We start from the raw sequence: 14,620 nt of genomic DNA on the forward strand, positions 1-14,620 counted from the left end.
AAAAACATATTTACAGAGCAGGGTGGTTTAAAGCTGCTATTATCTTCTGCTCACCATCATATCTGTCAAACTAGATTCCCATCAGGCATTGCCTCAAGATAGTAAACAAAGGGCCAGCATTAAACAAAACTGTTGACGTGTACAGGGAGATTTTTTTTTTTTTTCAACAAATCAGACCATCTGTGCATGAGGCCTCTGAACAGGGCTGCTCTGCATCTTAGTTATCTCGGTTATAGGTGGTGGCGATGACAGCTAATGAAAACCTCTCCCAGTCGTTTTTTGACCTTTTCCTGTTCAGTAGGTGTTCACTGTCATCCGCTCTGGCACTTTTAACAGTGGCCAGATGTCCCAGATGGCTGGCCAGGCTATGCGCTGTCAGCAGATCTGTGAGCTGAGCATGAAACACTGACACGGCACACCAGTCCTCCAGGGATGCAGCTAAGGAAACCTGCAGATCCATACAGTTTGCACTCATTGTCTCACTGCCATTATAAAATGGTAGGCTGACTGCATTACATGGGTCGCCTAAAGTCTATAGTATGAGTGTCTGAGGCACTATGAAGGACTGTTAAGAAGCAAATTTTATTTGGCTTTTTCCCCAGTTACATTTTCAGTCTAATGAAATGGACACTAACACAAGATGAGAGTAATTATATATTTAAATTACTTGATGAAACACACAAGACCAGCAAACAGCTTTCTGTGAAGGAGGAATTTATTTTGCATCTCTGCTTCTACATTAATTTCTTCATGATGCAACCATCATCATAAAGGTTAAAAACAGCAGTACAGTTGAACCGTCTAGAAGTGTGCTATTAAAATAACAGCATTATTAAAACAGGTGAGGAACCCCCTACCCACTAACAGCCCACCTCTGAACACTATCCCAAAACTAAACCTGAAAACCCCACGTTTTGTCAACACAACTTCAGGTGTCCCGACATTTTTAGTGTACATCAGTGTCCATTATACTTGTCCCTTAAAATTGGCAAGCTTACGCAAATCAGCACCAGTGCTGGCTGTGCCATGTGTAAGGCATGGGTTCCTATGTCAAAGCAAGTCCTCTCTTGTTCCTGATTTTGTCACATTGTGAGTGTTGAAAATCAATGCTGGAGCCACTGAGGCAAAAAACTGCACAACCGATCAATATTATCTCCCGTACAAGACACTGCCCTCGCTCAAAGCACAGTGATTTTTTTTTTTTTTTTTTCAAAGACTGCAAAATCTGTAGCTTTGTAAAAACAAATAGAATATATTTCAACATATACAGTATATAAAGCTTCTTTTTAGTAACTAGTAACAAAAATGACCAGAGCGACAGAATCAGAAGGCACAGCGAGACAGTGGTGACAGTGGCTGCTCAGCGAGGAGACTGTAAACATTTCGTCCTGTTTGTCCAAGGAGAGAGATACCATGAAGGGCTTGAGTGTTTCCAGAAGGCAGTGTGTTTGCCACTGAAGCATCGCTGCTCCTGGATTGGCAGTCACTTAAAAACAGTCAGTTGAAAACAGTGTTGTAAGGCTAAAAACAGTTGGTATATGAAATCCTTCATCAGGTAGGCAGCAGTGGATATAAGGTTCTCTCTCTGCAAGTCATAACATTGATTAGATTATTAGATCACCCGCGCACCGGACCAAGTGGTGCACCACCATTATCACTGATTCTCATGAAATCTAAAGGCAGAAGACCTTTGTTTGTGTTACAAGTTGGCCTAACTTCATTAAATTACATGTCCTCTCTTAAATAAGGACACCCGGTCCCCAAACAATGTGGCCAACACACACAGAAACCTGAATTTGAAATTTCGTTATTACTGGAGCATCATCTCTTTGAATGTCCCTCCTTGCTGGACGAACAGCGTTCAGCAGTGTGTGGTACTGGCTGTCGTTTGCCAAAACACCACTGGCTGCCATAGAGAAAGGTGCATGGCCATTGATCACCATGGTCTAAACCGACCGGCTGAGACACGTGATCTGTTACGCGTTGTCGTATTTCTGCAGGGCTTCCTCCAGCTTGCCTGTGATCTTTTGAAAGAAGGAAATCTGCTGCTGTAGGTAGTGCTGCATCTGTGCCTTGAAGTCGCGCACACGGATCTGGTGGAAGTGCTGGATCTCCGCCAGCGTGGCACAAGAGATGATGTTGCAGCGCTCGTTGATGCCCTCCGCCTGTGCCCGGTCCATCTTGCCCTCCTCCACGTGCTTCTGGCTTTCTTTCACCTTCGTCAGGGCCCCTGTTTAGAGATGAAATAGAGCACGAATTTAGACCAAGATTTATTTTTTTGTCTCACTATCACAATTATAATTATGGTTACCTTTCTTTTTAAACTGCTGAATGATATACAAATAGAAAAGCACCCACCCCATTCATTTGTCAATGTTCAATCAAAGCAGAAATCCCCAGATCCTTTTTAACCAAAATGTGAGAACAGCTCACACGACTAACCCATTTTTGACAATGCTCAGTCCTTAAGACATGAGATCTTATTTCCTTAAAGTTAACCTTTAACTTGTCAATGAACAGACTTTCAGACTCTTTAACTGGAAAGTTAATTAACAATTGAAATAATCTTTCAATAGCCTCATGAAAGTCAAGAACACAACTTTATCAAAGTAAATCTATAACTTCAAGGAAATGACCTAAAATAGTTAGAAGATTTTTGGCATGAACAGTTTGTTCCAAACTCCCTGAGAACTAGAGCCACATCTGTGTCTATAGTTAGAAAATGTGAGGGGCCAACTCTAAAAATATCTATTACATTGTGTTACTTCAAAGTCTTCAAAGAACCATTTAAGGGGATTTTGCTGGAAGTTTGATACCATCTACTAAGGCTGTTAGCAATTCCAAAGACATAATATGAACATGGGCATCACTGCCTACTGAGTAAGTCTATTTGTAAGATTCAGCTATTCATTTAAGCTGATGTCACGGTCAAGCAATTCACCATTCGCTAAACCCTCCCCTGAACAGCAACTATCCAATCATAGCTTAGCAACCGTTAATAGACAGAGCTGGATTTCATCTCTTTTTAAAGTCGTGTAGATAAGACTGTAGTAATCTCTCTTTTTTTTTAGCCATTTCTAAGCAAAAACCACAAGAACAAAAGTGAAAGGATCACAGTGTTTTTTTTATCTCCTTTAATATTAGCATGTCCAGCCACCCAACTTACTAACTGCAGTAACCTAACTGAGGGTTATTTTCAAGGCCAGGGAGCATTTCACTGGTTAACAACATTTTGTGATGTTACAAGTTATGTTGGGGGGGGAAAATGCCTGTGTGTGTTCCCCCGACTGTGTGGTAGCCAGTCCTGAATGCTACTATATCAGAGTGAAGGGTAACCTTCAGCAGCTGTCCTGCTCTTTATTGGAGTTAGGCAAGTTTAATATAAGCTACAAGCTAATATAGCATTAAAAAACACACTGGTTAGTCCACATACTAAAAGCACTTTCTACTTTGACATTAAAAGTGAGCGAACCTGTTTGAACAATAAAGCCTAAATCAAGCCTGCCGTGCTTATCCAAGTATGTAAGCTGAGCAGCTAAATATGGTTATGTTTGAACAGAATAACAGCTCGCTCTTACATTTTTCTTTATCATACTTATACTGATAGGACTAACTAGCTCTACATATCATCAGCTGGTGATGATTTTTGCCTGGGACATTTAGCTTTCGCTTCAATCTTTTAGCATTACATTATGAAGCCATCTCTTGAAGCTGCCTCTTTAATAGACGCTCAGGTTTTAAAAAGACTCTGCTGGAAACATGAAAGAGTCACCAGGACACGGCGTTTCTATCAACTCAGTCAGCTACCTAGGTACAGCTAGTAAAATTTGCTAGTGACAGTTGTCATTGACAAAATGACCTGTCCCCTGCTAGAAATGAGAAGCCTGCTTATGTCTATTTGTGTCAGAAATCAGAGACTCAGATCTTTTCACAGTTTCACAAAGGTTTGATGTGTAATTTCTATTATTTTAATTCCTCTGTTTGCAGGATTTCCTGCCAGATCAGTGTCATTTAGAGGTTTTTGATGCATATCAATCTCTTTGTGAGTTCAGCTGCTGGACATTGCTTTGACCCGTGTGTTTGTATTTGAGTGTATTTGAATTTAACTAACCCATAAAAAAAATTTGTTGGTACCTATACTACTTCTGAATTTCCCCAAGGGACTAATAAAGTATTTTATCTATCTACTACTATCTAACAAGAAACTATACCTTGCAAAAAAGAAATGAAGTATATCACACTCATACTGAGAGTAACATCACTGACAAAGTTCACAGTAACCTCACTGCCAGGAAGAACTACTTGATGTCGTTTCTGTGGTGGACTCTTGTGGCATAAGACAACAGACCTGATGGTTTACAGCCCCCCCCATTTTCTCATGTCAACTGCCACTGTTGCTGCTAACTTTAAATATAAAAAAACTACACTGCTGAGTTTTGTGTGCTGCAGAATAAGCCTTCAGCCATTCTGGTGCCAAAACAAGAAATTAGCCTACAACTTTCCAGACAGATGGTTCGATGGGAGCAGAAGGCAGGGTCATAACACCAGGAGCTCATGACAGATGACTTATCAAACAGCTGACATTTTCTGACCGAGCAAAGCAATAAATGTCAAGAGGAATAAGTATGAAGTTGTCATGCAAGAGAAACTGACAGGATATGACCTTCTGTCTGATCTTACCACTTTAAAATGTTTGCGTGCCATAGCAGCAAGCAAAGATGACAACCACAAACTGACACGTTGGTTTGGGTGGTAAGTTGAGTGCAGATGTGTGTCTGCTTAAGCAATTTCACAGCGTTTCTCACAGTTCTTGTCAAAAATTATTGATATGTAAGGGCAAAGAGAGGAACTTTAAAATGTTTCGCCCTTTTTAAGTTAACTTTGCAGCCCTTCTAAGCACATGCAGGTGGTAATGCCAGAGGCCACAGGGCAACATTTCCTTGTTCCAGCTTCTCAATAAGGAGGACGTGTGTCTGTGTTTCTGTGTACCTTGTAAAACTTGCTGTCGATCCGTTTGATCTGTCCCTGTTTACGTGGTGAACATTGCTCAGCTCAGTACTTTGAAACACAGAAACCACTACTGATGATCTGTATGTAACTGCCACATTATAGTGTTGACAATGACATGTTGTAATTGTTCAAAACGACACTGACAATGTGTAGTAAGATGAGCGTGACTCAAGCATGGCATAACCTGCTGACAGATGATGTAATCCTCAACCGCTGGCTTTAGGGCAGGGTGTCAAGGTGTGATTTGTACCCTAAAGGCATGTAACAACACTTCCTGTATTTGTCTGTCATGGGATTTTCTAGTCATTATGTGAAGATTAGTCACCAGCACCCTGCTGAAAGTCCGATTCAACCTGCTTGTTTCCTGGAATCTGAGACCACAGAAGACTAACCTATGATCAGACCCCACATTATTTTGGTCTCTGTCTACCCTTAAAGTTCACCAGAATGCTTTATGACAACCTTTTTCTTTACAAAGCACAACATTCAACATGTAAGACTATAAATTACATCGCACAGAGCAATGAAATATGCTGACAAAATCCCCCCACACAGACATCTTTTCACCCTTCCGCCCGAATCAGCCCCGTTTGCCTTCTGGCTGTAGCTCCCTCAGCAGCACTTTAACTCATATCTTTGAAATTCTTCTAATGTACAACAGACTAAACATGACAGAAAGAGAGCCAAAGATGGAACATTTGTACTGAGGGGGTGAAAAAAAGAGAAGCTGGAACAAACACAGCTGTCCAAAGACTTTAAATGCCACTCCCAAAGGTGTTTACTGTACCTTAAAGGTCTCTGGCTTCCTGCGTTTTAAAAGCCCGCTAATAAGGAGGAATAACTGTAACCAAGGAGACTTTATGAGGACGGCAAGAGTTCAGTCAAAGAAGACGGTGTCAGCAAACTCTAAAATACTTAGCCACATCATTTTCACAGCTGCTGTGAGTAAGCTTTGCAGGCCTGCTGCAAAAGGGCAACCACTAACAAGACAGTGAGTTATGCTGCAAATGTCAGTTGTTCTCCTTATAAAGTGATGTGCTTAATATTCTTAATTTCCCAGAGACCAAGGTGACACCTTCAAATCGCTTGTTTTGTCCGAGCAACAGTCCAAAACCAGAAATATTTCATTTAGCATCTCATATGGCAAAGAAAAGCAACAAATCCCAACTTTTAAGCAGCTTCTGTTGGTTTTGTAAATGTACTTTTGCTTAAAAAATGACTGAAATGATCAACTGATTAAGATTATAGTTGTAGCCAGTGATATGTCTTTCCATTGCCTAAACAATAAATCAGCCATTCATTTCAGCACTTTCAAGGTAAACACAACACAAACAAACTTTTAAAACCCTAAGAAATTCTTTTTAAAAGTCAAATCACAAACCACCTCTTTTTATATCTTTTGTTGAGGATTCTGAAAAGCTTATTTGGCAGTTAATGTAACTTGGTGGTCTCTTTTTACAACAGTAACACTTTATTAAAAACACATTAATAAAAGAACCAAAAAAAAACCAATCACACACACTGTATTTCAGTGCTCAAACCATCATCAGGTAAAATTCAAATAGGCAAACAGCACCAGCACTGTACTGCATTTACTGTATGTCTTTGTTTCCTGTGCAGCACCATGTATATTTATAGGTCTGAAATATCATAAATAACAAGTGCTCAACAGTGTGTGGGAGCGCTGTTTTGCACTCAGAGTTAATGATGCAACACTCCTGTCTGTACAACTTTCTGAATGCATGAACTTTATAGTAAGTGTTACCTACGAATAAATTGTAAGACAAACATTGCTTCTGAGTGACTGACTGAAAAACACAGGACACTGAGATACATAATGCTGTCATGTTAACCTATGGACAAGAGCTACTGATTCACCAATTCTGCAGAGTCACACTATAAACGAGAAAAAGTCCTGACGACAGCCTCTGAAGAATCCTCCCCTGGTGTATGGAAGTGGCAGCGAGCCCTCCTTGGCTCACTGGAGGCAGCCACTTCAGCTATTACGTAATCCCTGGTTACACAACACCAAGCTACTGCGAGCCGGTGATCTGAACAACCAGCGGCAATCACACCATCTCATCACTCCAGCACCTCGGTCATCCTTTTGTGCATTAGAGGACATTTAAAATTGCCCGTAACAATATATCAAACAGGCCCGTCCTGCTTTGTGCAGGAGTGTCAGCTGACAAGGGCTGACTCAGCAGGAAGACCTGACATCCTCGCAAATCAGTGCTTTCCCTTAACTGACCTGCCATTGTTTTATCACTTCATGTGATGATAAAACTGTGATGAGATCAGACAAAACACAGCTCTCGGTAATGTGCTGAACAGATAAAATGAACAAAGGAAGAGGACACACAAACAAAGTCACAATAAGGTTAAAGATGGCCAAGCCAAAAAGCATTTCATCTAACGTTGTTACTTATTAACTTAACCTTACTTCATCACAGATATGCTTTAGCTTACTTTCCTCTCCTTCTGTACTTGTACTTGTTGTTGACATGGTGTTTTGTATGCAGAAGTGTGCAAATTTGAGGGCATTCCTCGTTGCATCAGATGTGTGCTACTGACTGTAAGCGGCCTGATAAAGTGTTGTTGTCTGAGCCTTTTTATTTACTAAATAAAAACATCATTTGCAAGCTTAACCATAAGTGGGTGGTGCTCTACTGTATAGCGACAATATTCCCTATTCTAAAGTCAACAACAGGTTTTTCCTCTAGGAAGCACTGCAAGCAAGATCAATATTACCACAATGAGTGCGTGTTTGAACAAGAACTTTCAGCCTTGTAACTGGCTGCATTTCCATATTTGCTTGACAAATAAAGACTACGTGGGTGGTGTTAAACAGAGATACGTCTTTTTGAATTCTGCATAAATGGCTGGACGATTTATGGACTGCAATGTACGTAGTCAGAAATTTTAATATTCAACAATCTTCTCTTTTGAGCTTCAATAATGCTTCTGTAGTAATGAAGCAAACCAGACCAGTTAACTTTAACCCTGTCTTTGGATTATAAACAGCGAGCATTCATGAAACCCTTCTCCTCCCTTCCTCTTTCAAAAGAACTTGAAACAACAACACCTAATGTTGTCAAGGCCACAATATCAGATTAGGACAAAAATAAAAAAAGTACAAAAATGGAGGAAATGAAGTTCAATACGTTCTTAAAAGCAAAGCCAGATATGATGTCAGTATCATACGCTAGCATTGTTCCTGCCAAGCTGCGCACTAATGGCTTATGGGTTCCCTGTAGAGGTGGAGATCAATAGGGTGATGTTCAGCGCTCCACTGTGGGAAAGCTCACATTTCCCTGGTCACTTCCATGGGGACAAATAAAAACCTGTCTGGAGTCTGAGGTCCCAATGAGACAGATACAAGGAGCTAAAAATGGAATACAGCTGTAGATAAGACTGATAAGCAATGCTTCAACGTGTTTCTCCTAAAGAGAGCAACTGTGATATGACTGCAGGGCCACCACCAGAGACAGCCTCTTAAACAGGGCTGTGACCAAGCTGGTTAACCTTAACTTGTACTCTTAAAGCTGCAAAGGCCAAAATGTCTCTGTCTTAAAATCTTGATTTTTGCTCTGCTAGTGCGCTGACACACGGCTACTTCAGTCCCAGCTGACCTACTTGGCCCAATGAGTTTCTGTGCGACCACTTCTGAAATGTGTACTTCAGTTTATGATAACAAAGGATGTGGCCTCGCCTCACTTCAGGTGTCTAACAGGGAGAAGACAGCAATAAACCTCACTTCATAATAGAAGAATAGCACTTGTGGACATTTCCTTCAGATGTTTATCAGGAAAGGCGTATTAAAACCGAGCATCGGACAGGAGAGGCTTGAACAAGGATGGAAAAGGAAATGTTTTATTGCATATATGAGAGTGTGAGAGAAAGGTTAAGTCACTAAATGAACACAGCTGGTATACGTTTGAGCTCCCAGCTTCACGGTATTGTCTTCATACAATGATATACCAATGAAATTTAAGCTATTAGTACTTCTGGCTTCATTAAAAACCACATATTCTTTCAGGTACCTTTCTCCCTAATTACCTTGGGGTGAGTAGACAACATAAGAAGACTTTACAGTGTGAATACCAAGTACCTTTGCAGTGGGTATTTGCATTTAACACTCCCTGGAACCATGTAGCCAATTTGAGTAACAAGCAGGTATTCAGTTGTCATGAACAGGGAACTTATTTAATGTAACGCAAATGTAGCCTCTTGCAGATACGGGCACAACATGGACACAACAGGCCTCGTAGTGTGAGGGATTACACAAAAATTCCGCAGATAATCTGGGGTGAATTTGCATTTTGTCCTTTACTTTTCCTATAAACAGAAATAAATCAGGAGTAGAATCTTCGCTTGCTTAATGGTTAAAGCTAAAAGGAACGAATATACGGAAAAACTGGCTCAACCGGACTGAAAATAAAAAGAGGAACTAAACAGCCTCAGTCCATTAAAAACAAGATGAGATCTAAGTAATTTCAGATTCAATGTGTGGCATGTGGCTCTCTTTTTGATCTGCTGCGTGCCTTTGGCTCTCCCATCAGCTTTGTTTCCAGTCTCTCAGTGTGGTGAAAGCCCTGTTTCAATGCACTCTGTCATCTTTTCTCAAAACTGTGCCTGCAGCAAGGTCTTCCATGTGTGATATCAAATCAGAGTTTCTTATCTATGGAAGTAGGCTGGGCTTATCACGCCAGTCTGTGTAAATGGCTGTGTCACCTTATTTGGGCCGTGTGTGGCCTACGTGGCAAACCTGATTTGAGTTGACTGGGAAGTTTGTGTTCCACTGCAGCCTAAACACAGTCTGTCCTGTTTCCCCCAGTGTCGTCTATTGTGGACTGAATGGGGCCAGTGTTTGTAGGGGACCTAAATGATAAACCAAGATGCCCACAGGCAAGGTGGGGCTTAAACATGAGTCACCAGCAGACTGCGAAACGAAGTTTGTGGCACTACTAAGTCACTTTGGCAATTTATGGTTGGACAGTTGATTTTTTTGGGATCCTTATTCCTGGTAAACAAAATACTGGACATCAGAAGGGACTCTGACTGGTGGATGAAAAGATTAATTTCCCCTCCTGATCTGAGAGACATGTGATTTTAGTAAGGCAGAGGACTGAACCTAATGCATGAATGAAAAGGATTAGTTCACATCATCCTCTAATCTTGCAAGTGCATATATGCGCATGTCCTATATGGTGTCCTGCATTGCACTGTTTCAGGTACAATTCTCAATGTCCAGTTGTCAGACCTACTGACTTCAATGAAAGTATAAGGGCACACGTATAGGCACATTAACTTGTTCAGAAAGCAGTCGAACAGGTTTAACCTACGCAGAGGAGGAACAGCTCAGTTTGAGCTGCATGTTTTCTCCTCATCAGATCACCAAGTGAGCCACATGGTAAACAGCAGTGAGAGCTTCTGTCTATACACAAGTGCTACAATGCTGCGCCTCTTGCATAACAGCGCTGCCTGTCATGAGTGTGACATTTTGCCGCACAATGAGAACAATCATTGGGTCAGGGCCCTGTAGGAGGATGGCCTATGATTATTCTAACATTGACTTACTGAACAAAGACTAGAAAACATGTGGACAATCATTTTGTTTTGCATCAGCTGTGTTATCAACAAACCAAGGTAGGATGTTCTCCACCTCCAGCACCAACATCACCCTCAATGGAAAATCACACACAGCTAAACGGGTGCTGCCCATGTGATAGAGCAGATTGAACAAACAGGGGCGGCTGCATGTAAACCAGTTCTCCAGTGCAAACACTGATTATTTGTTTAGCAAAGTGACATAAACTATAAGTGTAACCTGAGTGCTGCCTGCTGCTGTCAGGTCTGACGACTAAAACTGCAAACACACTTCTTTCTTTACTTTAAAGCCTGTTGACTCTACCTCTGCCAAACCTGGGGTAAAAAAAGTAAGGTCTGGAAACTGGCTTTATGATCCCACTGGTATAATACTGTTTTACATGTGTATACGTGGTGAACTTCTAATTGGCTGGAACAACAGGGTTATGAAACATTTCAGTGGACATGTTTTTTAGTGAGATTTGTCCCCTGGTGCTGCACGGGGCTTTTTAATTGTGTGTAGAGCTTTGGGTTTATGGTGACCGTGTATCTTTCAATTTTTCAATAATGACAACTTAGCAGTAGAAGTTGGCAACAATCTGTGTCCAGATGTCATGAAGGAAAAGACACGGTGGCAAGTGTATTAAGTGTGACAGTGTTATTATTTTACCTTTCTGGACATGGATGATGTCTGGGTAGTTTGCCAAGTGTCCTTGGTAAAGAGCTAACAAATCCATGATCGGGTCGAGATCCCTGCTGGGCTGCTCAGCAAAATACTCTCCGATGGCCTCATAAGCGTCCCCAGTGAAGGAGATAGCCTGGTTGAGTCCAGCAGAGTACACCTGCTGGTCGATTTCAAACGCTTGGCTGAGGACCTTGAATGACATCCCCACTTTCTGATACTCCTTCTTAAAGCCACTGATCTGCTTGCGGGCAAACTCATTGACAGTGGCATTGAGCTGCAAGGTGCTGTCATCCATCCTTTTGGTGAAAGTCTTGAATCCATCAATTTTGCTCTCGACCTCCTGGAAGTCGAGCGGAGCTGCTGGAGTGCTGATAGTGAGGAAGAAGTTGGCTCCGACCATCTCGTCCTTCTCCGCCTTCCTCTTTCCCTGCTTCCAGGCCTTCTCGTCTGTGCTGTTGCAGGTGAGGAAGTGCTGGAAGACATCGCACCTGGCCAGGACAGGGTGGCTGGTCATGTGGTTCATCCACCATATGAGGCCTTTCCTCCTCTTGGAGATGAAGTCCTCCTCAAAGCGACCCGTGGCCTGCTTCTCCGGGATGTGTGGCACTGAGATAACGGGAAATTTCTCCACCAGCCGAGCATACAGCCAGTCAAAGTGCTTATACCTCCTGTTCACCTGGTTTTGCGTGTGGGTGGGTGTCAGCTTGTAGGAGATGTAGCTTTTCATGCCCTTGAACTTGGTCTGTTTAGTGGGGTCGTCAATTGCACACGAGAATGGGTACGGGTTCTCCTGCCACTCAGGACCATACTGACCCATCACCACGCAGATCTTATCCCCATCCTTCACAAAGCCCGATGCCTCCCCGAGCACAAACGCCTCCCCCCCTGACTTCACAAAGGTTGAAAACCTGTTCAGGTTTCTGCTGACTGTGGCTGAGCTCTTTGCTTGCTGTGCATTACCTCTTGACATGGAGGATGTTGACACTCTGTAAGTGGATGGCCCATTGCCTTCAAAGTCATGATACCGTCCTCCTACAGTGCCTGGCTCATCTGCAACAGTAGAGCTGTCATCCCAGTCATCATCCCAGTCATCGTCGCTCACTGCGCCGGGCGCCGGGTAAGCATGCTGCTGCTGTGGATGCTGTCGTTGTAGTGGAGGAGCTGAGAAAGAGGTGGAACCGAGAGGAGATGGTTTAGATAAGTTCTCAATATTATTTTGTGGCGTGTAAGAGCCGTCAAACCCCCCGGGTGGGATGTTGGCGTATCGGGAGTCCGGGTAAGTGTCCCCAGATGTGCTGCAGCTGTTGTTGTTGAACGTGGAGGCGGCGTCGCTCCTCAGGATCTCCACGTAGGACGCGGGGAACAGTCCCCTCTCTCCTTTGCTGTTCACCCCTTCAAACCAGCCCTCAATGTCCTGTTCGCTGTACAAAGTTAAGATTTCATTCTCCTTCACCGACACCTCCCCGGGGTTTTCAGAGTTGAAGTCGTACAGCGCCCTGGCTCTGAGCGCCATGATTCCCCGCAGCTGGAAAGAAGAGCAGGACAGCGGGCTAACTTATGTCTGGCTGGCCGGGGCAGGAGGGAAGCGCAGCGGGCAGCCAGGCTAGCTCAGTCAGCCCGGCCGAAAGTACTCCTGGAACTCCGCGTACAAACTTCTCACAGTGTGAGAAAAGCCTCTTCTTGTGTCCCTTTCTGCAGGCTCCGTCCTCTCGATCAGACCCGGGAGGAATCTGCGGCGCAGAGGCTGCAGTGCGCGAAACTGGAGCGAAGGTATTTTCCGCTACAGCAACACTAACCCGAGCTGCTCCAGCCTCGCTCCGATCCGAGCTGGACGCGTCTGCCCTCACACGCTGCGCAGCAACCGCACGTCGACCAGGCCGGATAATCGAGGGCGGAGCTACAAGATGCTGCAGTCCACCCAGACAACACAAATCAACCGCCTGTGAGAGCCACAACAGAGCTTTTCCTGACTTGTTGAATGCTTCATAGCAAAAATATATAGTACCCCCCCCCACCCACCAACACCCCCACCCCGAGTCCAGCCTCACCAGCCTGTGAGGAGGGTTTGTCCCATTTCAGAAGAATTATTTGGTGAGATAAGAGAGAGGGGAGGGGTTTCTCATTTTTGTGTAAAACTTTGAAAAATACATGCACTGAAAAAAAAACAAACAAAAAAACACATAATTGATTTTAAATTCGATTAATCTGATGCTCCAGATTAATTGTTTGGTCATACATTATAAAATAGTGGAAAATGCCCCACCCAATTTCCCAGAGTTCAAGGTGATATCCTAAAGTCCCTTGTTTTGTTCAAACAGCTGTCCAAATCCTGACATTCAGTTTACAGTTGTGTAACAGAGAAAAACAGTAAGTCCTCACATTTAAGAAGGTGAAATCAGCATAATTTAATAATCAGCAATAATTTGGATTACTGCTTAAAAATAACTTATATCAACTATCAAAGTAGCTGCTGATTGATTTTCTGTGATTGATAAATCATTTTATCAACTATTTGTTCCAGCTTTATACCGTACACCATTCATTCTGTTTAAATGAATGTAAGTCATCTATGATTCATTTAATTTACACCTGAAAAGGTGTCGGTGTTCTGTGTTCTTCTGTTGTAATTCACAGGATCAGACGTCACCTGGGCCTTAATTTCAACATGTCTTGTCAAGTCTGCGGTTGCCCCAGAAGACTATTTCTACATATGACTTCCACCAACTATTTCTCAGAATACTGCAATACTGAGCGTCTTTAGTGTTAGTCACAATCCTGAACATCCAGGAATTAAACTCATGAAGTCATACATGGTAACCCCTGGCCGTAGCTAAGACTGTAGAAATAACTACTGGGGTCATGGCTCCAAGTTCCTGAATTGATTTATCATCATATAGTTACATATAGTTTACAGCTAAATGTTTTTTTCCATGCAGTAAGGTCTAAATGCTATTTCAAAACCTTCTCTACACTGGGAAAAAAAATCTGGTGGGCAAAATAATGAGCCCTATATTTTAGTTTATGTTGATGGATGGATGGATGAATAAAACCCCACAGCGTCTTAAGATTTTGCCTGCAGGATATAAATGCCCGCTAATAGGCAGCTAAAACCCTGTGTATCTCAATGTCTTCAATGGTCGCTGTGGCTTTGTCAGGAAGCACTAATCCGTTTGATCCTTTGCTGTTCTTATTTAATTGGGTATTATACAGTGTTGACCAGAAACTAACCAGCCCATCATGAATTCATGTCTTTTAGAAAATATTTCCTTCCAAAAAGAAGGAAAAATGTGAGATTTAAATAAAGCACTGTGGAATTTCACTGTAGGCTACACACCT

At 42.6% G+C, this 14,620-nt stretch overlaps 1 protein-coding gene across 1 annotated transcript; it reads right to left on the reverse strand.

The window, feature by feature from the left end:
- Positions 1–697: 697 nt before the first annotated feature.
- On the reverse strand, positions 698–13,229 carry snx18a (sorting nexin 18a). Its single transcript, XM_071483475.1, has 2 exons — positions 11,270–13,229; positions 698–2,230 (listed from the first exon to the last, which is right to left on the reverse strand). The coding sequence occupies exons 1-2, from the start codon at positions 12,795–12,797 to the stop codon at positions 1,977–1,979; spliced, it is 1,782 nt and encodes a 593-aa protein (XP_071339576.1). The 5' UTR covers positions 12,798–13,229; the 3' UTR covers positions 698–1,976.
- Positions 13,230–14,620: the final 1,391 nt, after the last annotated feature.

The sequence above is a fragment of the Trachinotus anak genome, unplaced genomic scaffold (genome assembly GCF_046630095.1).
Source record: "Trachinotus anak isolate AG129_WGS33_773 ecotype Australia unplaced genomic scaffold, CSIRO_AGI_Tana_v1 ptg000008l, whole genome shotgun sequence".
Lineage (NCBI taxonomy): Eukaryota > Metazoa > Chordata > Actinopteri > Carangiformes > Carangidae > Trachinotus > Trachinotus anak.